The following is a 26,034-nucleotide window of genomic DNA, read 5'->3' as shown; positions in this document are numbered from 1 at the left end:
TAGTCCCAGCTACTCGGGAGGCTGAGGCAGGAGAATGGCGTGAACCCAGGAGGCAGAGGTTGCAGTAAGCCGAGATTGTGCCACTACACTCCAGCCTGGGCGACAGAGCAAGACTCCGTCTCAAAAAAAAGAAAAAGAATAAGGGCATTCACTTACATGATCATGGATTACCAACATCAGGAAATTAACATTGATATAATACTATTATTTAATCTACAGGTCTTATTTAAATTTTTCTCTTACAGCTTTTTCTTTTTCCTAATACAGGATCCAGTGCAGAATTGTGTATTGCACATAGTTTTCATGTCTCTTTGATCTACTTTATTCTGCAACAACTCGTTGCCCTTTCTTTGTGTTCATTGGCATTAATATTTTAATTTTGTCTGATATTTACTGATGATTTGTTGCAGATTATGCCTTTTTTTTTTTTTTTTTGAAACACCACATAAGTGGTATTCATTTCAAAAGTGTCACCTAAGGAAAGAGGGGCATGATGTCAGTTTGTTGCATTGTTGGTAATGGCAGGAAAGGCAGATTTTGTCACCAGCAACTGTGACTGGGTGCGAATTCCAGGCTTCAGTTCTTTTGGCATTTATTAATTTAGCATTCGGCAGATATTCATTGAGGGCCTTTTGGCTTAGACCCTGTACTAAGATACAGTGGTGAAAGGATGTAAGCTCTTTTCATGGAATTTAAAGTTTAGTGTGGAATATAGACACTAAATAAATCACACCAATATTGAATCTCAGTGGTTTCAGGTGACTAAAGGAAAAATGCAGTATCAGAAGGGGTATGTGCAATAGGGGAGCTAAATCTAGAGTTGGGGTTGGAAATGGGCATGAAGAGGAAAGCAGAGGCTTTCTTTGTGTGGCAGCTCTAGTTTAGAAACAGACATTCCATAGTAGAATGCTGGGGTGCCCTGTGCTCTAGGGATAGATCTAACTTTTGCATAATTGTACTTGTCTGACTTGCCAGGAGTAAGCTTCACCTAAAGCAGCTTAATCACAGGATGGTCTGGAGCTTAGATTCCAGCAATTTAAGCAGCATGGTGACACTTTTTTCTTCTTTTTTTCTGTTGCTCAGTTTTACTTTGAACTCAGAAGGCTATAATAGAAGACCAGGTGGCCGTCGCCATAGCAAAGGTAATCCAGAGAGTTCTTTAATGTGGAAACCTCAGGAACAGGCTGTAACAGAGATGATTTCTGAAGAGAGTGGCAAGGGTCTGAGGCGTCCCCATTGTACTGTGGAGGAGGTAAGCCTTTTTAGCTTGATTTGTTTAAAAAGAAATTTTACAGCTCTTCCTAAAGATGCTGCCTAGAGACACTTAGAATGGTTCAAAGTTTGACATACCATTGTAGGTTTTCCTACAATACAGCCTTTAACAAAATGAGGCTGTCTCAAACCCAGATGCACCAAAAATCTGCATGCAGCTTGTGCCCAGGCAGACTTTGAGGGGTTCATGCTATGAGACCTAAAGTTCTTATGAGATTGTCCAGATCACATTAGCAGGGCCTATAGCGGCCATGTGTGCTCAATGAGTCTGTGACAGGATCAAGCATGTTGCTTATCAAGGAGCAGAAAATCGTGAAAGTGTTGAAGACACAGACACACAGTCAGACAGCTAAATTTAAAAATGAAACTTTTTTGAGTAATAAAAATTAAAAGACTAAAAATAATTTTTAATGAATTTTTGGGAGCAAATAATATATCTACTATGTTATATATTTCTTTTTTCCCTTTTTTTTTTTTTTTTTTGAGACAGAGTGAGACTCTGTCACCCATGCTGGGTGCAGTGGTGCAGTCTTGGCTCACTGCAACCTCTGTCTCCCATGTTCCAGCGCATGTCATATATTTCAAAAGGTACTAAAGCATGTACAGTGACTAAGTTTCTCAGACTCCCTTCCATACCTGGCTTCCACCACCATGTTTACTTCTTGGCAAGTAACCTCTGATACCTATATGTATTCTGCTATAGATATTCTAGATACATATAATTTAGTCAAGTTTTAGATGTAGTTATTTTTATTATAAGGAAGAAAAAAGAGTCATATTAGGAAGAGATAAGATTAGATCTTTTTTTTTTTTTTTTTTTGAGACAGAGTTTTGCTATTGTTGCCCAGGCTGGAGTGCAATGGCACTATCTCGGCTCTCTGCACCCTCCACCTCCCAGGTTCAAATGATTCTCCTGCCTCAGCCTCCCAAGTAGCTGGGATTACAGGCATGTGCTACCACGCCCAGCTAATCTTTTGTATTTTTAGTAGAGATAAGGTTTCACCATGTTGTCCAGGCTGGTCTCGAACTCCTGACCTCAGGTGATCCACCCACCTCAGCCTCCCAAAGTGCTGGGATAACAGGTATGAGCCGCTGCACCTGGCCAAGATTAGATTCTTTTTGGGTACCTGAATTAGTCTAACTTGCTTTTTTTTAAAAAAAATTACCAAGTTTTTTTTATATGGAGAGATGGGATATCACTATGTTGCCTAGGCTGGTTTCAAACTCCTGGGCTCAAGTGATCCTCCAGCGTCGGCCTCCCAGAGTGCTGGGATTACAGGCGTGAGCCACCGTGCCCAGCCCTAACTTGTTTCTTTTTATAAACTTTAATAACTGTGACTAAGGAAGGGAAGTAAATGGTGTGCATCTCTGCTTTTTCCTTCACCTTTCAGAGCGCTCAGCATGATGAAGAGTCAATGTTTTTACTTTCTTTTTGAGGTTTTCCTTTATTCCAGGAAAATTTAGAATTATTCCTGTATCTGGCACTCCCCAGGACCATCTGCTATTTCACTTGCCAACTAGTTTTCTGAGTCACTTGTTTAATTTAGTTCATCAAAGAAATATTTATTTGGGTCCCAGGTACTGTGCTAGTTGTACTGTGCTAGCAATTCAAGATTAAATGAAATGTGGTTCCTGCCCTCTAAGAGCTTATACATAAATAGTTGCTATTTGATGAGCAGGCAGAGAGAGGGGAATGAACCATAGCCCTGAAAGGGGTTTTAAGATGGTGTATTAAAGGCCAGGTGCAGTGGTTCAGCCTGTAATCCCACTTTGGGAGGCCGAGGTGGGCGGATCACGAGGTCAGGAGATCGAGACCATCCTGGCTAACGTGGTAAAACCCTGTCTCTACTAAAAATACAAAAAATTAGCCGGGCGTGGTGGCGGGCGCCTGTAGTCCCAGCTACTCTGGAGGCTGAGGCAGGAGAATGGCGTGAACGCGGGAAGCGGAGCTTGCAGTGAGCCGAGATCGCGCCACTGCACTCCAGCCTGGGTGACAGAGCGAGACTCCGTCTCAAAAAAAAGGATGATGTTTTAAATATTTCAGTCTCTTAGGTAAGTCAGAAATGGGACTGAGCAAGTATCTACAGGAGAATATACAGAAGATACACTCTAGAAATATTGCTAAGTAGTATTAGCAAGGATGTATCTGTTGATTAAGTGTGATATAAAGTACATAGAAGGGTCTGAGTCCCAGATTTCAGTTTTGGAGTCACTATGTGTCACTTACCAAGATAACCCTATGTTTACGGGGAAGATGATGACTCCAGTTTTGGACGTTGTTTAAATTCCCTGTGAAACCCACAAGAAAACCTCTCCTGGAAGCTCGTGGATATAGGTGATAGGAATTTTGAGGAGGAGACACATTTCTGAATCTTTAACCTATTGGTGCTATTTAAATCAAGGGACCTGATGAGATTATTCAGAGAAGGAATGTAGTGCAAGAAGAGATATGGGCAAAACCATCAGTATGATGTAGGCAGAAGGAATAATCTGCAGTGGAGACAGAGAAAAAAGAATCAGAAGAACTCATTGTCTAGGAAGGCAAGGCAGGTCAGCAGGGTGAAATGCTGAAGAAAGATCAAGTAACATAAGGCCTGGAAAAGTGTCTATTGAATGTAGCCATAGAGGTTACTGGTGATGTTGGTGAGGCCAATTCATTTTGGAAGCTGCATATTCTTGTTATGTAAGCGGATGATTTCTGCTGAGTTTTTTTGCTGAGTTTTTTTGTAGTTAACCTAATTCTGTTCAACCCAGTTCTGTCAAAAACCTAGATGCCATCAGAATTTAGCAGATGACATGAATAAAGTGGGCTGGAGAGCAGTGGCCTATCTGAATGGGATAGCCCTACATAGCTATAGATTGTGGATTCAGTTGATTGAAGGAGGCCAGATTTTTTGATTCTTAAAAAATGTATAAAGTTAGTAATTAATTCAAAGAAATATTAAAAACACAATGCTGGCAAATAAAACACATCTATGGGTTACATTTGGCCTTTTAATTATAAATTTAATGTGCTGGTACTTAGCTAACATGCTTTCTTTTATTTAGGGTGTTCAAAAAGAGGAAAGAGAGAAGTACCGAAGGTTATTGGAACGACTTAAAGAAAGTGGTCATGGAAACTCTGTCTGTCCTGTAGCTTCAGGTTATCACAGGTGACAATGAGCTAATAGATAATGCTTTGCTAGGCATCTTTTTTTGGTTTGTTTTTGGAGAAAGTATTGGTGGGAAGGGCTTTATTGAAAGAAGAGGTTAAACCTGAGAGAACTAGCCCTGTCATTTGCCTGGATATTTATCTAGTAATGGATAATATGTAACAGTGGTTTGCAAAGTAAAATTTGATGTTACCTTTAGGACCCTTTGTTCAAGTAAACTTTTACTTTAAACTCTTATATAAAAAAGTAGATCACTTGTTGAAGTAGGTCTCCCAGGAGGCAGAGAGTTTCTTCAACCTCCCCAGCATACATTTCCCACAATCTCTCTCTCTGCCTCCCTTCCCCACCCTGCTCCTGCCCATCTCTCCATTTCTCTCATCTCCCTTCCTTCCTTCCTTTCTCCTTCACCTCCTCACAGTCTTTCTTTTTGTCTTTTTTCCTTCCCCCTGCCTCACCCCCACCCCATGAGACACACCTAGTCCCTGTGGCAGCATAGAGATTGAATCTTAGCACATTTGGAAACCCGCTAGAGACAAGATTAAAGTCTCCCAGGTCATAAGAATTTTCCTTATGATACAGCTTGTTAATTAAATACTCTAATGATTTGAGCAAATATTAATAGATGAGAGTGACAGAAGGAAGTGATATCTGGCCTTGTATTTGCCTGTGAAAGGAGGACAAAAAATGTGTGAGCTCAGGATTGAGGTACACTGGTTAATTCTAACAAGTGGTGTGAGAAAACACAGGGATCCCAGAAATTATATAAATAGCAAATTGAAGGTTAAAAAGTCACGCAATACTATCTAGCTTTTTTTTTTTGAGATAGAGTTTCACTCTTTTTTTTTCTTTTTTCTTTTGAGATGGAGTCTCGCTGTGTCACCCAGCCTGGAGTGCAATGGCATGATCTCAGCTCACTGTAACCTCCACCTCCCAGGTTCAAGCGATTCTCCTGCCTCAGCCTCCTTAGTAGCTGGGATTACAGGCGCGCACCACTATGCCTGGCTAATTTTTTGTATTTTTAGTGGAGACCGGGTTTCACCACATTGGTCAGACTGGTCTTGAACTCCTGGCCTTGTGATCTGCTCGCCTCAGCCTCCTAAAGTACTGGATTACAGGCATAAGCCACTGTGCCTGGCCGGAATTTCACTCTTGTTGCCCAGGCTGGAATGCAATGATGCAATCTTGGCTCAATGCAACCTCTGCCTCCTGGGTTCAAGCAATTCTCCTGCCTCAGCCTGGAATTACAGGCGTCCGCCACCACACTCAGCTAATTTTTTGTATTTTTGGTAGAGACGGGGTTTGGCCATGTTGGCCAGACCAGTCTCGAACATCTGACCTCAGGTGATCTGCCCGCCTCAGCCTCCCAGAGTGCTGGGATTACAGGCATGAGCCACCACACCTGGCCTACTATCTAGCTTTTGAATGCAGAAATAACAGATTGTTTGAGAATAATCAGTTGTGAACTTTTAAAAGAAATTCTTTAGATTTAGTCAGAATGTCAGTATTTTCTCCATTTTGAGCAGCCACATGTTGGAAGCAGCAGTATGTTTAACGATCTCTTGGCTTTGTCATGTTGGCGAAACCCTCAAACTATTGATACTTTTGAAAGTTCCTGCTTTTGGCTGGGCGTGATGGCTCACACCTGTAATCCTAGCGCTTTGGGAGACTGAGACAGGTGGGTCACTGGAGGTCAGGACTTCGAGACCAGCCTGACCAACATGGCGAAACCCCATCTCTACTAAAAATACAAAAATTAACCAGGTGTAGTGGTGGGCGCCAGTAATCCCAGTTATTTGGGAGGCTGAGGCAGGAGAATTGCTTGAACCCAGGAGGTGGAGATTTCAGTGGGCCGAGATCACATCACTGCACTCCAGCCTGAGTGACAGTGTGAGACTCCGTCTCAAAAAAAAAAAAACAAAAAGAAGAGTTCTTGCTTTTATTTTTTTCTATTTTTAAAATTTTTAAATTTTTAATTTTTTGAGATGGGGTCTCCCTCTGTCACCCAGGGTGGAGTGCAGTGGCTCCATCTCCGCTCACTGCAACCTCTGCCTCTCGGGTTCAAGCAATTCTCCTGCCTCAGCCTCCTGAGTAGCTGGGATTACAGGCGCGTGCCACCATGCCCAGCTAATTTTTTTGGTTTGTTTTTAGTAGAGACGGGGTTTCAGCATGTTGGTCATGCTGGTCTCAAACACCTGACCTCGTGATCCGCCTGCCTCCACCTCCCAAAGTGCTGGGATTACAGGCGTGAGCCACCACGCCTGGCCGAGTTCTTGCTTTTAATGTATTGTTTCAGGATCAATTTAAATACATAGCTTAAAAAGTTTTTTATCTTTTAATCTGAGTTTTGTCACACTGAGATTTTTCGGTTAATGCGTCACTGGGGATTCAGAACCTCTGATTTTACAAATAGAGAAACTGGAATTCAGGTAACTTGGCTGAAATATTATTAGAATCAGGATCAGACTCCTTTTATCCTAGTCCCATGTAGTTGTTTCCTTTCTGTTGTAATTTGATATAATTGGGTAGTCAATCACCCCTATTTGGAGAAGCTTGCTGGACAGAGATAATGCATATTAATGATACACTTTGCTTTTGTATCTGATCTCCCTCACTTTTTGTGTTTCTAAGTTCTCAAAGAAGTCAGATGGACACATTAAAGACCAAAGGCTGGGGGGAAGAGCAAAATCACGGAGTCAAAACAACTCAGTTTGTTCCAAAACAATGTGAGTTCCTAGATTTAGTCTTGTCTTAGTATATTGACCTTATTTCATGTTACAGTGTTCATATGAGGTAGAAAATTGACATTCAAGTGTAAATGGTGTACCAAAATACTGTCAAATTTCATGGCGTTGGGCCAGGTGTGGTGGCTCACGCTTGTAATCCCAGCACTTTGGGAGGCCAAGGCAGGTGGATCACCTGAGGTCAGGAGTTCAAGACCAGCTTGGACAACATGGTAAAACCCCATCTCTACTAAAAATACAAAAATTAGCCAGGCATGGTGGCACTTGCCTGTAATCCCAGCTACTTGGGAGGCTGAGGCAGTAGAATCACCTGAACCTGGGAGGTGGATGTTGCAGTGAGCCAAGATCACACCACTGCACTCCAGCCTGGGTGACAGTGAGACATTGTCTCAAAAAAAAAAAAAAAAAAAGCCTCACAGCATTGACTGGGGCTTATCTAGGAGTTTAGTAGAACAGCTGTTTCAAGGTGAAGTAGATTCATAACATGGTTCTGGATTATTATCCTTAAGCTGCTAGATAGTAGCAACTCTTTTGTGAGCTGAAATTTTATTATATTCCTTATATAACAATTTCCTTTTATTTCTCTACTTACTGTCCACTAAATGACAGCTTACCAAATGAGCAGATATCACTCAGTTTATAGTAAAGATTATATTTAAACAGCAAAGATATGTAGCAAAGATATGTATGCATTTTTTTAGGCAACTTAGTGTATAGGGAGGCTAGTGTCTTTGGAATTCACTGTAGCATTTCAATGTAGAGGAATGTCTTGACGTTGTGGAAACTCTGTAAGCTGAAATTCTAACTATATTATTCATTAATGAAGGAAACATTTAATCTTTTCTTTACCGTCCTCACAGATAGACTCGTTGAAACAAGGGGACCTCTATGTTCATTGAGAAGTGAAAAGAGGTACGTACATTCAGTTCATTCTACATTTTCTTTTAATATATATTTTCTTACTTTCTAAGCCGTATTTATGAGTAAGCAGTTCTGAGGAACTGTGAACTCTCTTGAATTTTGGTAGTTGGTCAGCATATTTGGGTAGATAGGTAGCTAGCTCTTATGTCAGATGCCCACCCTAGCCTGGCGGGTTGGGGGGTACCCTTTATCTCTCAGGCATCAGGGGTTGGGAGAAACACATGCTTCTTAGATGGGAGTTTGGTTGGTGTGGGGATGTCTAGTGATCAGTGTTTTTAGGATAGGAACAGTAAAGGCAACTCTGCATGCTTTAGGATTTTGGGATGATGGTTTATAGCAGAGTTTGTAAACTATGGCCCATGGGCCAAATCTGGTCTACTTACCTATTTTTGTATAGTAAATTTCTATTGGAGCATGCGAATTCATTTACATACTATCTACGGCTGCTTTTAAATTACAGTGGCAGAGTTGCCACGTGCCCAAGACCATAAAACCTGCAAAGCCTAAAATACTCTCTGTTCCTTTTCAGAAAAGTTTGTCGACTCTTGATTTAGAGTATTGTATAAACTCAAGGCAATTTTTATTTACAAATTATGAAATCTTATTTCTAAAACTAGGATGTAAGTCATCTAGCAGAAGTCTGTCATCTCTCAATTTGTTTCCTTAGGTGTTCAAAGGGGAAAATTTCTGATACGGAGAAGATGATCGGAATCAGATTTGAAAATGAAAGTGTAAGTGAAAATCCCCGTTACATTTGATATCTGTGTTCTTACATAACTTATGTTTTGGTGCCCATGAAAAGCAAGAAAAAGCATATATATATATATGTATTACTTTGATTGTTAATTCTGTTGTTTTTCTTTAAAAAAGCAGCAAGCCAGCCAGGCACAGTGGCTCATACCTGTAATACCAGAACTTTGGGAGGCCAAGGCAGAAGGATCACTTGAGCCCAGGAGTTTGAGACCAGCCTGGGCAACATAGTGAGACTGTCTCCACAAAAAAATTTAAAAATTAGCCAGGCATGGTGGCACATCTGTAGTCCCAGCTACTGGGGAAGCTAAGGTGGGAGGATCACTTGAGCCCAGGAGGTCAAGGCTGCAGTGAGCTGTGATCACACCACTGCACTCTAGCCTGGGTGACAGAGTAAGACTCTGTCTCCAAAAAAAAAAAAAAAAAAAAGGCAGCAAAGCAACAGGAAACATTGAAAACACACAGCTTTTTTCTGCCTTCTGAGTTGTTGGAGTTTTGCCTCTACAGTAGCCACCTTTGTTTATGAGAGACCAACCTGCCTCCATACCAACACATTACCAACCAAGCCATTTTATGGCTTCTTAGGGAGAATTTCTTAAAAGTCATACATCTCTGGAAAGAGATGATATGTTCTGGGGTGCTGGCAGAATTCTATTTGTTTACCACAATTGTGGTTATATAGGTGTTCATTTTACAAAAATGAAGTAAGTGGTATGTTAATGTTTTGTGCATTTTCTGTCATATAAAATGACTTTTTACAAGGATGAACTAGAACCAAGTTTAGTTACGGTAAAGATAGTAGGGATTTATTCTGAGTGATGGGATTGTGGGTCATATTTTTTGCTGTTTAAAACTTTCATAATATCTTTTAAACATACTGTTTTTAATTGTGATAGGAGAACTGAAAATACTTTTCTTGCTACTTCCAGGGAAGGTGGTGAGTGTTCTGTTTCATGGTTTGTAACGGAGGGTCCTGTGAGGCCTAGGTCTGTAGCTTTTTTTGTTCCCCCTTGCAGGGACAGACAGATATGGTAAATCTACTCACTTGGGGGATTTGCTAATTCTCTTTTCTTTCACATTAGTGGCAGTTTTATATTTCATGTGTAATCCGTGTTTATATTTGCAAGTATCAAACATGTCAGTAGAATTTAGATACTTTTTTGATCAGAGGAGGGGATACCAACTGGAGCCCGACCTATCAGAAGAAGTGTCGGCCCGACTCCGCCTGGGCAGTGGAAGCAATGGCTTACTCAGGAGGAAAGTGTCAATTGAGACAAAGGAAAAGAATTGCTCAGGCAAAGAGAGGGACAGAAGAACGGACGATCTCCTTGAACTTACAGAGGTATTGTTCTTTGTATTGATCCTAAAAAGAGGCATGTCCTTAAATAACCTCAGTTATTCTAAACTTGAATATTTTGTTTTGAGGACTTTCTCCAGACTAGGGATGAATGTATGAAAACAAATCAGGTCCATAGCCTGTTTACTTTGACTACATTGATCTTTAGTGAGTCATGATCATTAGTGGCCTAAGGGATCAGATTGATATTTAGCAAATGTGAGTCAACACAACCATCTCATATCTTGGAATACAACAGATTCTTTGTAAATTCTAACCTTCAAATATGTTGAGTTATATAGTATGGGTTTGGCATTAGGAGTAAGTTCATTGCATTTTTTTAAAAAGTGATTATAGTTTACTAAAATGCCCCTTTTGCTGATTATTGCATTTGAAAATAGTAAAAACTTACAGAACATAAAGAATGAAGGTAGTTAAAATTCTTATTTTAAAGATGTGCCCACATCTTGGCTTCCTCTACAATGTTGGCCTAGTAGGCAAATCTCTTGAATACTTACTGTTATACTGGGCATGCAGGTGGAGAGAGAGATCCATAAAATAGTGAAGCTATGTGCAGGGGGAGGAAGCATATATTTGGAAGAAAATAATTTCTTTTTTTTTTTTTTGAGATGGAGTTTCACTCTTGTTGCCCAGGCTGGAGTGCAATGGCGCGATCTTGGCTCACTGCAACCTCTGCCTCCTGGGTTCAGGTGATTCTCCTGGCTCAGCTTCCCAAGTAGCTGGGATTACAGGCACCTGCCACCACGCCTGGCTAATTTTTGTATTTTTAGTAGAGACTGGGTTTCACTGTGTTGGCCAGGCAGGTCTCAAACTCCTGACCTTAGGTGATTTACCCACCTCAGCTTGCCAACGTGCTGGGATTATAGGCGCGAGTCCCTGCCCCGGGCCTAGAGGAAAATAATTTCTATCGGGTTAATGGATTTAGTTTTGTATCTTAAATAATGCATTTATCTGCATAATTCTTTAGTATGATGAAGCCATTTATTCCATAAGGAGTCAATTGCTAGATTGCTGCCTGGTTTCCAAGTTTCTGCCTGTTTGCTTATTCTCTTCATGTCAAAAAGGATGGTATAACCCCTTAGATGTCCTAATCTTATTTTGATGTTTTATTTACTTATTTTTAAGATGGAGTCTCGCTGTGTCGCCAGGCTGGAGTGCAGCGGCATGATCTCAGCTTACTGCAACCTCTACCTCCCAAGTTCAGGTGATTCTTCTGCCTCAGCCTCCTGAGTAGCTGGGACTATAGGTGCGTGCCACCATGCCCAGCTAATTTTTGTCTTTTTAGTAGAGACAGAGTTTCACCATGCTGGCCAGGCTGACCTCATGATCCACTCGTCTTGGCTTCCCAAAGTGCTGGGATTACAGGCGTGAGCCACCGCACCCAGCCTATTTTGATGTTTTAAAAGTTTAAAGGAGGCCGGGCGCGGTGGCTCAAGCCTGTAATCCCAGCACTTTGGGAGGCCGAGACGGGCGGATCACGAGGTCAGGAGATCGAGACCATCCTGGCTAACACGGTGAAATCCCGTCTCTACTAAAAAATACAAAAAAAACTAGCCGGGCGAGGTGGCGGGCGCCTGTAGTTCCAGCTACTCCGGAGGCTGAGGCAGGAGAATAGTGTGAACCCAGGAGGCAGAGCTTGCAGTGAGCTGAGATCCGGCCACTGCACTCCAGCCTGGGCGACAGAGCAAGACTCCGTCTCAAAAAAAGAAAAAAAAAAAAAAAGTTTAAAGGAAAGAATGGGTGCGGTGGCTCACACCTGTAATCCCAGCACTTTGGGAGGCTGAGGCAGGCAGATCACTTGAGGTCAGGAGTTCAAGACCAGCCTGGCCAACATGGTGAAACCTCGTCTTTACTAAAAATACAAAAAAAATAGATGGCATGGTGGTGCGTGCCTATAATTCCAGCTAATCAGGAGACAAAGGCACAAAAATCGCTTGAACCTGGGAGGCAGAGGTTGCAGTGAGGTGAGATCATGGAACTGCGCTCCAGCTTGGGTGACAAAGTGAGACTCTGTCTCAAAAAAAAAATAAAAGTTTAAAGTGGAAATCAGGATTTTAGTATTATGAAGGGAGCAAAGGCCAGGAAATTAGACACACCTGGGTTCAAATCTTTGTTCTACCTTTTAATAATTATATGACTTTGAATATGTAAAATAAATTCTCAGTTTTCTTCTCTATAAAATCCATATTAGTGGGGAAGATAAAATAATATCTTCCCCACTAATATGGATTAATCATGTGCTTCAAGCATCTAACACCATGTTTGGCTCATAGTGGTTAATACATAGTAGTAGGGTAATTGAGACCATACTTTAGATGTAAATATTATTATTATTGTTTCCACAAGCTAATAAGTGAACGAGCATTTGTTGTATTAGTAAGATTGCTTTGTAGTTATAAGTTAAAATATTTTCAGGGTTGGTGTGGTGGCTCATGCCTATAATCTCAGCACTTTGGGAGGCCAAGGCGGGTATTGCTTGAGCCCAGGAGTTTGCAACCAACTTGGGCAATATAATGAGGCCCCATCTCTATTACTAAAAAATAAGAAAAAAAAGTTTTCATACTATAGTTTAGTAAGTCTTTGATAGTATATTTTTCTCAAGAGTCAGGTGGTTGCCGAGATGAAAAACTTTTTTCAGTCTCAGAGTTTTCAATAACTGATAATGGGTTCTATATTAAAATAACAACTTCTGGACTTTCTAATTCAGGACATGGAAAAGGAAATCAGTAATGCCCTAGGCCATGGCCCACAGGATGAAATCCTAAGTTGTGCTTTCAAATTGCGAATTACTCGAGGAGATATTCAGACATTAAAGAACTATCACTGGCTCAATGATGAAGTAAGTTGTATTCCCTCCCCCTTTTGGCCATCATTAAGTTTAACTATTTATTTATTATCTATAATCAAAGTGACTTCTACCCAGTTATAAGGGGTTGGTAAAGCAACTCTTAGTTATAATTAAAACAAAAACATCTTAAATCTTAAAAAGATGGGTAGTTCTGATTTTCTGCCTTTAATTAGCAGTGTTTCCCTTTTCTGTGTCTGTACTTTATTGCATCCACCACTTCATTTACTGGTCTTTAATAAACCCTGGATACAGCTGATGAATGGGAGGAAGCAGCAAGTGATACTGTATTTTAGGTGAATTCTTATAGTAGCTGTTTTTTTGTTTTTGTTTTTTGTTTTTGAGACAGAGTTTCGCTCTTGTTGTCCAGGCTAGAGTGCAATGGCTCCGTGCAACCTCCACCTCCTGGGTTCAAGCGATTCTCCTACCTCAGCCTCCCAAGTAGCTGGGATTACAGGCATGCACCACCACGCCCGGCTAATTTTGCATTTTTAGGAGAGACAGGGTTTCTCCATGTTGGTCAGGCTAGTCTCAAACTCTGGACCTCAGGTGATCTGCCCGCCTTGGCCTCCCAAAGTGCTGGGATTACAGGCGTGAGGCACCACGCCTGGCCTGTTTTATTTTTTGAGTAATAAAGGGATATATTGATTATTATATACTGTATGTATTTTTCTTTATTTGAGTGATAGCTGAAAAATTTTGCCTACCTTGTCATCTTGTATCCTTAATACATTTAGCAGAAGCTAACTCTTAAGTTCTTTGACAATTTTCTGGTGAGTTCTTTCCCGAACTGTTTAGCCCCTGCATCTTCTCTCTTTGAGGGAAATCCCCTATGACTAGTTACTTATAAACACATTCTTTGAAAACAGGAATGTTTTGTTTTACATTATAATGTAATTTGTTTATTGTAGAACATTTGGAAAATACAGGAAAAGTAAAAAATATTACTGTTCAAAAGTACCACCACTCAAAGATAAATAAAATGTTAATATTTTGGTGTGTGTCCTTCCAGTTTATATTTTAAAATTGAAGTCTAATTTATATGTAGTAAAATTCACTTACTGTTAATATTTCTGCATTTTTTTGCTGTGTTACAGTTATGTAGATCTTTTCATTATTGCACAGACTTCCTTCCTGGATTCCATCTTCTGGCCGTTAAGTGTTACTCACATGCCTTAAAAGTACAGTTTCATTCCATTTTCATGTGTTCCATTTTGCACTGATCACTTTTTTCCCTGTCTTCTACTATAGAGAGTCCTCTTATCCCCTTCTTTAGTACCTTACCTTTGAATTCATCCTTATTCAGGTAGAAATTTAGTTTTGATAATATATTTGCCATGTTCCAGCTTTTGCTCCCTTGGTATTTTGTAGGTCATTAATTTTTACATGAATCTTCTGGTGGAAAGAAATAGAAAGCAAGGCTATCCAGCACTTCATGTATTTAGTACTTTCTTCTATCCTAAATTAAAGTCTGGGGGTTACCAAGCAGTGAAACGATGGACCAAAGGGGTAAATCTCTTTGAACAAGAAATTATTCTGGTGCCTATTCATCGGAAGGTACATTGGAGCCTGGTGGTGAGTAGAGAGGGTTAATGGTTAATTGTTGGACTTTGGATAAAGACCATTTTTTAAAAATAATGCTGCCCTTTTCTGCCCTGTGTATAAAGGCCAGTAGTATATATTATAAGCATGCTCTGCAGAGTCTCTTTTTATTTTTTATTTTTTTAATGTCTCCTCCTTCACCCAGCCCTTTTTAGTTCTTATTTATTTATTCTTTTAAAAATTTTATGTTTATTTTATTTTACTATTTTTTAAAATTAGAGACTAGGTCTTGCTGTGTTACCCAGGCTGGAGAGAATTGGTGTGATCATAGCTCATTGCAGCCTGGAAGTCCTGGACTTAGGTGGTCCTCCTGCCTCAGCCTCCTGAGTGACTAGGACTACAGGCATGGTCCACCATGCTTGGCTAATTTTATTTATTTACTTATTTGGCAAGATGGAGTCTTGCTATGTTGCCCTGGTTGGTATCCAACGCCTGGCCTCAAGTGGTTCTCCTGCCTCAGTTTTCAAAGTGCTGGTATTACAGGTGTGAGCCACCATGCCTGGCCTTTTTTTCTTTTTCTTTTTCTTTTTTTTTTTTTTTTTTAATTTTTATTTTTAGAGACAGGGTCTCATTCTGCCACCCAAGCTGGAGTATAGTGGCACAACCATAGCTCACTGTAACCTCACCTCCTGGGCACAAGTGATCCTCTCACTTTAGCCTCCCAGGTAGCTGGGACTACAGATGTGCACCACTATGCCTGGCTGATTTTTTAAAATTCATTTTTAATTTTTTTGTAGAGACAGAGTCTTGTTTTTTTTTGCCCAAGCTAGTCTCGAGCTCCTGGCTTTAAGCAGTCCTCCCACCTCAGCCTCTCAAAATGATGGGTGAGCCACCGCACCGGGTTCTCGAGTTGAACAACTTAGAAACCTAGAAGACAAAGTCCTTGAACTTGAGGAGCTTTCTTATTTATTTATTTTATTTTATTTTATTTTATTTATTTTTTGAGATGGAATCTTGCTCTGCCTCCCAGGCTGGAGTGCAATGGTGCAATCTCAGCTCACTGCAACCTCCGCCTCCTGGGTTCAAGCGATTCTCCTGTGTCAGTAGCTGGGATTACAGGTGTGGGCAACTGTACCTGGCTTTTGTATTTTCAATAGAGCCGGAGTTTCACCATGTTGGTCAGACTGGTCTTGAACTCCAGACCTCGTGATCCGCCACCTCAGCCTCCCAAAGTGCTGAGATCATAGGTGTGAGCCACCTTACCCGGGCGAGGAGCTTTCATTTTTAATAGGAAAGAGTCTTAGTACACATAAGGGTTATTATATTTATTTAGTTTTGTTTACAAGATAGTACAGGTTTATTGTAGAAAAATGCACTTATAAGGCCAGGTGTGGTGGCTCATGCCTATAATCCTAGACTTTGGGAGGCCAAGGCAGGAGGGGTTGCTTGAGCCTAAGAGTTTGAGACTAGCCTGGGCAACATGGAAAGACCCTGTCTATATACAAATTTAAAAATTTGCTGGGCATGGTGGTGCACACCTATGGTCGCAGCTACTTGGGAGGCTGAGGTGGAAGATTCCCTGAGCCCAGGAGGTCAAGGCTGCAGTGAGCTGTGATCACACCACTGCGCTCCAGCCTGGGTGACAAAGTTGAGATCTTGTCTCAAAAAAAAAAGAGAGAGAGAGAAAGAAAGGAAGAAGAGAAGGAAAGAAGGAAAGATACAGATATAAAGAAAGCAAAAAAAAAAAAAAAGTATCATCACTCTGAGAGGACCACTGATTTTTTAACTTAAAAATATACTTTTGGCCGGGCGCGGTGGCTCGAGCCTGTAATCCCAGCACTTTGGGAGGCCGAGACGGGCGGATCACGAGGTCAGGAGATCGAGACCATCCTGGCTAACACGGTGAAACCCCGTCTCTACTAAAAAATACAAAAAACTAGCCAGGCGAGGTGGCGGGCGCCTGTAGTCCCAGCTACTCGGGAGGCTGAGGCAGGAGAATGGCATAAACCTGGGAGGCAGAGCTTGCAGTGTGAGATCCGGCCACTGCACTCCAGCCTGGGCAACAGAGCAAGACTCCGTCTCGAAAAAAAAATATATATATATATATATACACACTTTTTTACTAAAGTTACATAAGATATATTTTTAACTAAAAAAATTTTAATACATGTACCAATATAAGTGGATATCATTTTTCTTTCTTTTTTTTTTTTGAGACAGTCTCGCTGTAACCCAGGCTAGAGTACAGTAGCACAATCTTGGCTCGCATAAACCTCTGCCTTCCAGATTCAAGTGATTCTCCTGCTTCAGCCTCCTGAGCAGCTAGGATTACAGGCGCGTGCCACCACATCCGACTAATTTTTGTATCTTTCAGTAGAGACAGGGTTTCACCATGTTGGTCAGGCTGGTCTCAAACTCCCGACCTCATGATCTGCCTGCCTCGGCCTTCCAAAGTGCTGGGATTACAGGTGTGAGCCACCATGCCTGGCCCTGGATTTCTAAGATATATAATACATTTTTTATGTATCTTAGAAATCCATTTATATTGTTACATGTATTTTTTCAAAGATGCTTTTATTTTTGGAAGTAAAATTCTCACTCCTCTTACATTTAAGATGTTTCTGGATGTTATCTTTTTCCATTATAGGTGATAGACCTAAGAAAAAAGTGTCTTAAATACCTGGATTCTATGGGACAAAAGGGCCACAGGATCTGTGAGATTCTCCTGTAAGTAAAGGTTGAAAACCTCACTACCCCCTATTGAGGTGATCTCTCTTCTATCTCATCCTAGGAAGCTGTGTGGATGGTAGTCTAATGTATAGTTAAGGCTATTTCAGGACTTAGAATGCATTTTATTTTTTTTTGGTCTAAAAATAATAGCTGGTTGCAACTGAGAAAACATGTTTAGTAGCATCACTGAAAACAAGTTTGTCATGTATTATGATGTAAAATAGATCTTATTAGAATCTTGTGATTTGCATTAGATTTCTTTGAGATTGATACATTATTCTGAATGTTCTAAGGAGCTGTTAGTTGGGGAGTGTTAGTCCTCTAAATTCTTTTTTTTTTTTTTTTTTTTTTGAGACGGAGTCTCGCTTTGTCGCCCAGGCTGGAGTGCAGTGGCTGGATCTCAGCTCACGGCAAGCTCCGCCTCCCGGGTTTACGCCATTCTCCTGCCTCAGCCTCCCAAGTAGCTGGGACTACAGGCGCCCGCCACCTCGCCTGGCTAGTTTTTTGTATTTTTTAGTAGAGACGGGGTTTCACCGTGTTAGCCAGGATGGTCTCGATCTCCTGACCTCGTGATCCGCCCGTCTCGGCCTCCCAAAGTGCTGGGATTACAGGCTTGAGCCACCGCGCCCGGCCAGTCCTCTAAATTCTTAAGCCCACTCATATCTTTATGCTTTCCATGAGAGTTGAGTTTATCTCAGAACACAGGGGCGATGTTTAAAGTGTGTGGTTTCAGGGGACTGTTCCGAATAGTAATTGCTATAATAGAAACCGGTCTTTAAAGCATAGCTCCGTCTTAGCTAGGTAAAGTAGTGACATGAGTTAAGTGAGAAAATGCATCAGTAAGATGGGTCCATTTTTCCTTTTCTGCTCACTAGAAGCAATGAAGTTCCTTCTTTTAACTTTTACTAAGGACAAATTAATCTTGTGAAGAAAAGTTGTTGCTAACAATAATTCAATATTGTTTAGTATAAAAGGTTATTTTTATTTATGGTTGTTTATCTTGAATAAAAAGTATAGAGAAGACAATTCTAAAAATCATAAGATACACCAAATTGTTTATAAAATGATTCTCTTCTAGTCTTTTCTTTGTAAGATGTGTATAAATTGTGCACACATACATTTGCGTTCATACATATACATATATTATCCCATGTATAGAAATGTTCTTACTGGGATCATACAGTATAGTTTGATGTGTTGCTTATAATAGGATTTGAAAACTCGTATTTTATTACATTCATGCTGTTGTTTTTTTTTTTTTTTTTGAAATGGAGTCTCACTGTGTCACCCCGTGCAGTGGTGCAGTCTCAGCTCACTGCAACCTCCACCTCCTGGGTTCAAGTGATGCTCGTGCCTCAGCCTGCCAAGAAGCTGGGAGTACAGGCTCCGTTACTATGCCCGGCTAATTTCTGAATTTTTAGTAGAGACAGGGTTTCTCCATGTTGGTCAGGCTGGTCTTGAACTCCCAACCTCAGGTGATCCGCCCGCCCCAGCCTCCCAAAATGCTGGGATTACAGGCATGAGCCACTGTGCCTGGTGGTCTTTGGCTTTTTATCTTATTTATTTATTTATTTACTTTTTGAGATGGAGTTTCACTCTTGCTGCCCAGGCTAGAGTGCAATGGCATGATCTCGACTCACCACAGCCTCCACCTCCCGGGTTCAAGCAATTCTCCTGCCTCAGCCTCCCAAGTAGCTGGGATTAAAGGCATGTGCCACCATGCCTGGCTAATTTTGTATTTTTAGTAGAGACGGGGTTTCTCCATGTTGGTCAGGCTGGTCTCAAACTCCTGGCCTCAGGTGATCCATCCGCCTCGGCCTCCCAAAGTGTTGATTTACAGGCATGAGCCACTGCACCAGGCCTATGTTATTTTTTATATCTTAATTTTAGTGGAGCATCTAATGCTTATCAACCTGATATATATTTCAACTTTTAAAAACAAGCATGTACAATTTTTATAAGCAGACCTCCCCAAATTAAATTAAAAATCCAGAAAGCCACTTTGGGAGGCTGAGGCAGGCGGGATCACAGGCTCAGGAGATCGAGAGCATCCTGGCTAACATGGTGAAACCCCGTCTCTAATAAAAAAAATACAAAAAATTAGCAGGGCGTGGTGGTAGGTGCCTGTGGACCCAGCTACTTGGGAGGCTAAGGCAGGAGAATGGCGTGAACCTGGGAGGCACAGGTTGCAGTGAGCCGAGATCGCGCCACTGCACTCCAGCCTGGGCAACAGAGCGAGACTCCATCTAAAAAAAAAAATCCAGAAAGCAGTCACGTTTTTAAAAAGCTAATGAATATGGATTTGAGAATGGCATATCTGTTTAACATCACAAAGCCCTTTGTAACCATAATGGTTAGTTTCTGTAAGGATTTATTGTTGTATTCCTTCTCTGTTTTGCTTTTTAGTCAGTATTTACAGGATGAAAGTAAGACCAAAAGAAATAGTGATCTGAATCTTTTAGAGTGGACCCATTACAGCATGAAACCACATGTGAGTGACAATCATCTATATTTGACATACTTTGTTGCATTTACTAATAGTATATTATTCAGATTTGGCTCCCTTCCCGCCCTTCCTCCCTCCCTGCATACTTTTAAAGTACACATCTTTTTTTTTTCTTTCTTTCTTTTTTGTAGAGACGGGATCTTGCTTTGTTGCCCAGGCTAGTCTCAAAACTCCTGGCCTCCCAAAACAAAGTGCTGGGATTACAGGTGTGAGCCACTATGCCTGGCCAGAGTATACATCTAAAGAATGATCTGCTTCTAAGTCTTTAGCAATTAATTTAACTAAGATGGTTGCTTCGCTTTCATCTTCTTGCGCCAAATGTAATGTTAACCATATGCTTGCATATCTCTCACAGAATTGGGAAAAAAACCCAATAAATTCAAGTTGGCTAATTTCCCTGTTGGTGCTAATGAAAGTTTACATTTCTTTTCCAAAATTTGGGAGTTTGTTTATTTAAATCTTAGGATCCCATTCCAAAAAAAGCATTTTAATTTCTAAACTGAAAAATTTGGGCTGGGTGCGGTGGCTAACACCTGTAATCCCAGCACTTTGGGAGGCCAAGGTGTGCAGATCACCTGAGGTCAGGAATTTGAGACCAGCCTGGCCAACATGGCAAAGCCTTGTCACCACTAAAAATCAACTGGGTCTGGTGGCGCATGCTTATAATCCTAGCTATTCAGGAGGCTGAAGCAGGAGAATCAGTTAAACCTGGCAGGCAGAGGTTGAAGTGAGTGGAGATCGCGCCACTGCACTCCAGCCTGGGCAACAGAGCGAGACTGTCTCAAAAAAAAAAGAAAAAAAGAAAAGAAAAAGAAAAATTTGAAGGATAAGCTTTGAAATTTCCTAAGGAGAGCACAGATGTAAGCAAGAGTCTGTTAGGATGAATCCTATGTTCTGGTATGGGAAATGGAATAAAGATAAAGAAAGCAAATTGCCTTTCTTTGTATATTGTAGTCTGTAGTTTTGTCCATTCTGTGAGAGATGCTAGGCTTAAAAGAAAAGTGTGAGGTATCTGCGTATGTATGGATGGTATGTATTTAAGCAAACTTTAAAAATCATAATTAACTTCATTTCTTTGAATAAAAATTGAGCTTTTGTCATCTAGTGTGTTTTCCAGCAGTGGAAGCGGCCTCCCATATTCTTACTAACTTGTGCTACTTGTGACTGACAGCCAGAGTGTGTCAGGAACCGCCAAGGTTAGGGCAACACAGGCCTGGAGAAGGTGTGAGCTCAGTGGGTTTAGAATCCACCACCTTTGGCTTATTATGCTCTTAGTGCTGCTTGTAGCAAGTCTTGTTTTTGCCTTAGGGCATAACTGATCCGTCAAAGCAAGATCCTGATTGGTTCCTATCCAGGAACTTCTCTCTGTCTGCCTTGAAGCTGTAGGGGTCCAAAGCAGTAGTCTTATTTTCTTAGCTAGAGAAGTTACATTTCTGATTGACCACACTTGGCCCTTTTTAAAATTAATAAATGCTTCTGAAATAATTCTGACTAGCATCCCCGGTAGTAAACCTCCTTTCAATTTGGTTTCTTTGAATGGGAGCTGAGATATGGAACTTTCACTTTGTTTTTTTCTTTTCTGAAAAACATTTTTCCTATGGGGTCACGCTCTCCATCTCATAGTCTGGGTTTCCAATCAAATGCAGAACCATGGAGAATTAAACACAAGAACAGAACAGAAAGGAAAAGCAGTATTCACAAGTTACATCTTAGACCTATGGCTTCAGTTCTCACAAGGCCTGTTTTTCCCTTGCTATGATCTATGTTTTATACCACATAGAGTAAGAATAATTGTGTTTTTTGTATATGACGGTGTGTTTAGGTAATACCTGATTTAATATTTACCTGTATTGTTTACAGCAATATTTAGAAAAAGTCCAAGGGATTTGTATTTAATGATGTTTTACCCTTTCCTCCCTTCTTTTTTCTTTGTAATTTTAGGAGATTCCTCAACAGTTGAATGGGAGTGATTGTGGAATGTTTACTTGTAAATATGCAGATTATATTTCTAGGGACAAACCTATCACATTTACTCAGGTGAGTGAAGACCCCTCCTCATTCATTTACTTGTTACTAAGCAAGATAAGGCACTTGGCCAGTGCCTGGCACATGTTCAGCTCTCAGTAGTAGTAGCTGGCCAGGCGTGGTGGCTCACACCTATATTCCCAGCACTTTGGGAGGCCGAGGCAGGCGGATCACCTGAGGTTAGGAGTTCAAGACCAGCCTGGCCAACATGGTGAAACCCCATCTCTACTAAAAACACAAAAGTTAGTCAGGTGTGGTGATGCACACCTATAATCCCAGCGACTCAGGAGACTGAGGCAGGAGAATCGCTTGAACCCAGGAGGCAGAGGTCGCAGTGAGCCGAGGTCACGCCAGTGCACTCCAGTCTCGGCAACAGAGCAAGACTCTGTCTCAAAAATAAATAAATAATAGTAGCTGGGCTCATGCCTGTAATCCCAGCACTTTGGGAGGCTAAGGCAGGTGGATCAGCTGAGGTCAGGAGTTCAAGACCAGCCTGACCAACATGGAGAAACCCTGTCTCTACTAAAAATACAAAATTAGCCGGGCGTGGTGGCGCATGCCTGTAATCCCGGTTACTAGGGCGGCTGAGGCAGGAGAATTGCTTGAACCCAGGAGGTGGAGGTTGTGGGGAGTCGAGATCACACCATTGCACTCTAGCCTGGGGCAACAAGAGCGAAACTCCATCTCCCCCCCCAAAAAAAAAAACAAAAAAATAGTAGTAGCTGTGCTATTCTTATTGCTGTAAATCTTGGTTTTAGCCCTACCCCTGCCAGAATCAGGGTTTGTTATTTTATCTGCTCTCAGGTTTATCCTAGTCTTTGGTACACAGTGGGCACAAATTGCAAATCTCTGAACTCTGGCATTCATTGGTTCCTGTGTATTATTATTTCTAGCCAAAGAAAGAGGTATGGCAGTATTTAATAGCAAGGGAAAAACAGGCCCGTGAGCACTGAAGTCACAGGTCTAAGATGTAACTTGTGAATACTGCTCTTCCTTTCTGTTCTGCTCTTTTGTTTGTTTAATTCTCCATGGCTCTGCATTTGATTGGAAACTCAAGTATGTTGGGAATTCTTGAGAATTTGTAACAGTGGATTCTCAACCTTTTTACAACTGAGGACAACCTCATTAAAAATATTTTTCAGGCCGGGCGCAGTGGCTCAAGCCTGTAATCCCAGCACTTTGGGAGGCTGAGACAGGCGGATCACGAGGTCAGGAGATCGAGACCATCCTGGCTAACACGGTGAAACCCTGTCTCTACTAAAAAATACAAAAAACTAGGCCGGGCACGGTGGCTCAAGCCTGTAATCCCAGCACTTTGGGAGGCCGACATGGGCGGATCATGAGGTAAGGAGATCGAGACCATCCTGGCTAATCTGGTGAAACCCCGCCTCTACTAAAAAATACAAAAAAAACTAGCCGGGCGTGGTGGCGGGCGCCTGTAGTCCCAGCTACTTGGGAGGCTGAGGCAGGAGAATGGCGTAAACCCGGGAGGCGGAGCTTGCAGTGAGCTGAGATCCGGCCACTGCACTCCAGCCTGGGCGACAGAGCAAGACTCCGTCTCAAAAAATATATATATATTTTTCATCCACAGACCTTATTTTGATTGATGTTGTCTACCAAGCAAACTTTATTTATTCCATGAATACAAACTGTAATACAAACTGTATTACATGAAGTAACAAGGACTCCCATGCTGAATTAATACAATTCCAGTAAAAAATAAAGGCATTTATTGCTTAGTCTTAGCAGTTTTACTAAGAGCAAATGTGCAGTTTTTACTAGATGTTTTGAACTATTTAAAATAATTTAAGAATCATGTGTTAAGACTTTTTAGCCCCCACCCCTAGGTAGGACATCACTAGTTTATTATTATTATTATTATTATTATTATTATTTTGAGATGGAGTCTTGCTCTGTTGCCCAGGCTGGAGTGCAGAGGCATGATCTTGGCTCACTGCAACCTCCATCTCTCAGGTTCAAGTGATTCTCCTGCCTCAGCCTCCTGAGTAGCTGGGTCTACAGGCATGTACCACCATGCCCGGCTAATTTTTGTATTTTTAGTGCAGACAAGGTTTCACCATGTTAGCCAGGATGGTTTCAATCTCCCGACCTTGTGATCTGCCCTCCTCGGCCTCCCAAAGTGCTGGGACTGCGCCCGGCCTTTTAATGGTTTGATAAGTATGTTCCATGATCTAAAAATGTCAACGTTTAGAAAAAGAACATGGACATCCTGCTTTATTGACATGATTACACCTGAAGGTTGGGCTGCTGTGCACATTATGATGTAATGCATGTATTGTTTATGGGATTCTTTGCAGCACCAGATGCCTCTCTTCCGGAAGAAGATGGTGTGGGAAATCCTTCATCAGCAGTTGCTGTGAGAAAACTTTGCCTGGTCCCTCTAGCTGCTGGTGGTTCTTTCACAGACATTTCCATATACCTCATGCATTGTGGGTTAAAAAGTCCCTGCATCACTTCTGTTCTCTCACAGGTACTGAGCTGTCAAAAGTGCATGAAGGCCTCTCACTGCACCCTAGTCCTGACGTGGGGTGCAGAGGGCTGCTTGCAATCCTGTTTGTAAGGCTGTGCCTGCTCAGAGCTTTGGACTGTTCAACCCACACAAGAACAAACGCTAACTACTATTTTTTTTTAAGAGATTCTTTTCCCTATGAATGTGGGAAATGCAGGATTTACTCTGTGAATTGTTTGTTTTCTGTGTTTGTTCAGCGTATTCATTCACTCACTCGTTTGCAAATATAATGGGCAGTGGTCATTTGCTGCTGCTCTTTTACAGTTAGCTCTAAATTACTTGTTTGAACTATTTATTTCTGAAAGGAATGTTACTCAAGCTGCCACTCCCCGCTGAAGACCAGGAGGGAACTCTCACTGGGGGCGGAAGGAAGTGGAGCTGGAGCAGTAACTGCCAACATGAAGCTGGAGGGTTTGGGATTTTGTTTTTTGTTTTTGTTTTTTTGAGGCTCAAAAATGCTGGGAGAAATGAAATGCTGTGGGATAGGGCTCCCGTTGCCTTTCAGAGGAAGTCTGACACTACAGCGTTGGCACAGTGCCATGAACAGTGGAACTGTGCCCAAGGAACTCTGACTATCCAAGCATCTTCCGAAGAGATGTGTTGTGGTCATCTTAAAGAGACTTCCCTTTCTGGAAATGAGGTGACTTGGCTTAGTCTTGAAACTGGATTCATGGATTTGAAGTAACTGTAAACCCTAAATCTTCATTTTCATCCCAGATCTGGTTGAGTATAAACCTCAGAACTGTAGGGCCTGGCCTGAGCTGTTTAATTCAAAAGATACTATTCAATTTAAAGCTATTTTTCCTCAGAGTTTTTGTTTTCTATATATTAAGCCTAAATTAAGTTTTCTACTCATTAAGACTGACATCTCCCCACTCCATCCCCACTGAAATTTGTGGAAGAAAATTTAGTACTTGGCTCTGAGGTTGCCAGTTATACAATAATCTATTTTGCATATGAAAGTTTGTATTTAACTTTTTTGTTCATTAAAAACCTTACTGATGTGGTTATAACTTCAGAAAGTTTAGAGTTGGTCAGAACGTATTTTCCAGGATCTAGTGCCTAGTGTTGCTTTTCTGATGTAATAAAAGGTTGTCTGGCAGAACCTAAAAAAGTATATGCTGAAATGATTTCTAACCCTCTCCCTACTTCAACCTCCCAAACTTGTTCTGGTTCATAAAAGCAAGAGGTAAAACTGGAAAAATTGGGCATGTGTTACCTATGAATCTACATGCCTGCCATTTGGAGTGCTCCGGCTGCTGGTCCCAGAGGTATACTGGTTATAGCTATTGCAGCCAGTTCCCTGAGATTTGTAAAATCCTGGTTTAGGACATGGGCCTGTGGTGTGGATTGAAAATGCTGGGCCTACTTGATGGTCAGCCAGAGGCCATGTGGTTGGGTGATGACTGAAGTAGGAGCAGGTTGTGCTACACCTCCCTCCTTCCTGTAGCCCCTGCTCCTTTCCCTGGGCTCCTGGCACTGTGCCAGTGACTACTGGGACCAGGCAATGAGCACGGCCAAAAAGGCCAGAGGTCACTAGGTCAGCATTATACCAAACACCTGGCTTTCACTGGGCATCGGCGTACTTCACTCGAGAGTTTGGTACCATGGTTAAGATTGATTCCATGCTAGGTAAGTCCTGTTAGGAATGGCATTTTGTATT

The 26,034-nt window shown here is 41.5% G+C and overlaps 1 protein-coding gene across 3 annotated transcripts in view; it reads left to right on the top strand.

Annotated features, from left to right (window-relative positions):
• SENP2 (SUMO specific peptidase 2) overlaps nucleotides 1-25,485 on the top strand; it is a 33,822-nt gene extending 8,337 nt beyond the window's left edge. Inside the window, exons 3-14 of one of the 3 annotated variants that reach the window (XM_026454887.2) lie at nucleotides 1,084-1,252; nucleotides 4,321-4,424; nucleotides 7,053-7,147; nucleotides 8,026-8,077; nucleotides 8,754-8,817; nucleotides 10,005-10,178; nucleotides 12,901-13,032; nucleotides 14,410-14,613; nucleotides 17,228-17,307; nucleotides 19,717-19,801; nucleotides 21,758-21,853; nucleotides 24,160-25,485. In XM_026454887.2, the coding sequence (XP_026310672.1) occupies nucleotides 1,163-1,252; nucleotides 4,321-4,424; nucleotides 7,053-7,147; nucleotides 8,026-8,077; nucleotides 8,754-8,817; nucleotides 10,005-10,178; nucleotides 12,901-13,032; nucleotides 14,410-14,613; nucleotides 17,228-17,307; nucleotides 19,717-19,801; nucleotides 21,758-21,853; nucleotides 24,160-24,222 (1,239 nt within the window). In that variant the 5' untranslated portion in view covers nucleotides 1,084-1,162 and the 3' untranslated portion in view covers nucleotides 24,223-25,485. The remainder of the gene's footprint in view (nucleotides 1-1,083; nucleotides 1,253-4,320; nucleotides 4,425-7,052; nucleotides 7,148-8,025; nucleotides 8,078-8,753; nucleotides 8,818-10,004; nucleotides 10,179-12,900; nucleotides 13,033-14,409; nucleotides 14,614-17,227; nucleotides 17,308-19,716; nucleotides 19,802-21,757; nucleotides 21,854-24,159) is intronic. The other 2 variants (XM_026454885.2, XM_026454886.2) reach the window with 2 other exon arrangements.
• Nucleotides 25,486-26,034: the final 549 nt, after the last annotated feature.

Source organism: Piliocolobus tephrosceles, chromosome 2 (genome assembly GCF_002776525.5).
Source record: "Piliocolobus tephrosceles isolate RC106 chromosome 2, ASM277652v3, whole genome shotgun sequence".
NCBI classification, from domain to species: Eukaryota; Metazoa; Chordata; class Mammalia; order Primates; family Cercopithecidae; genus Piliocolobus; species Piliocolobus tephrosceles.
The sequence above is the reverse complement of the archived record's forward strand: the minus strand, read 5'-3'. Positions and strand labels throughout refer to the sequence as shown.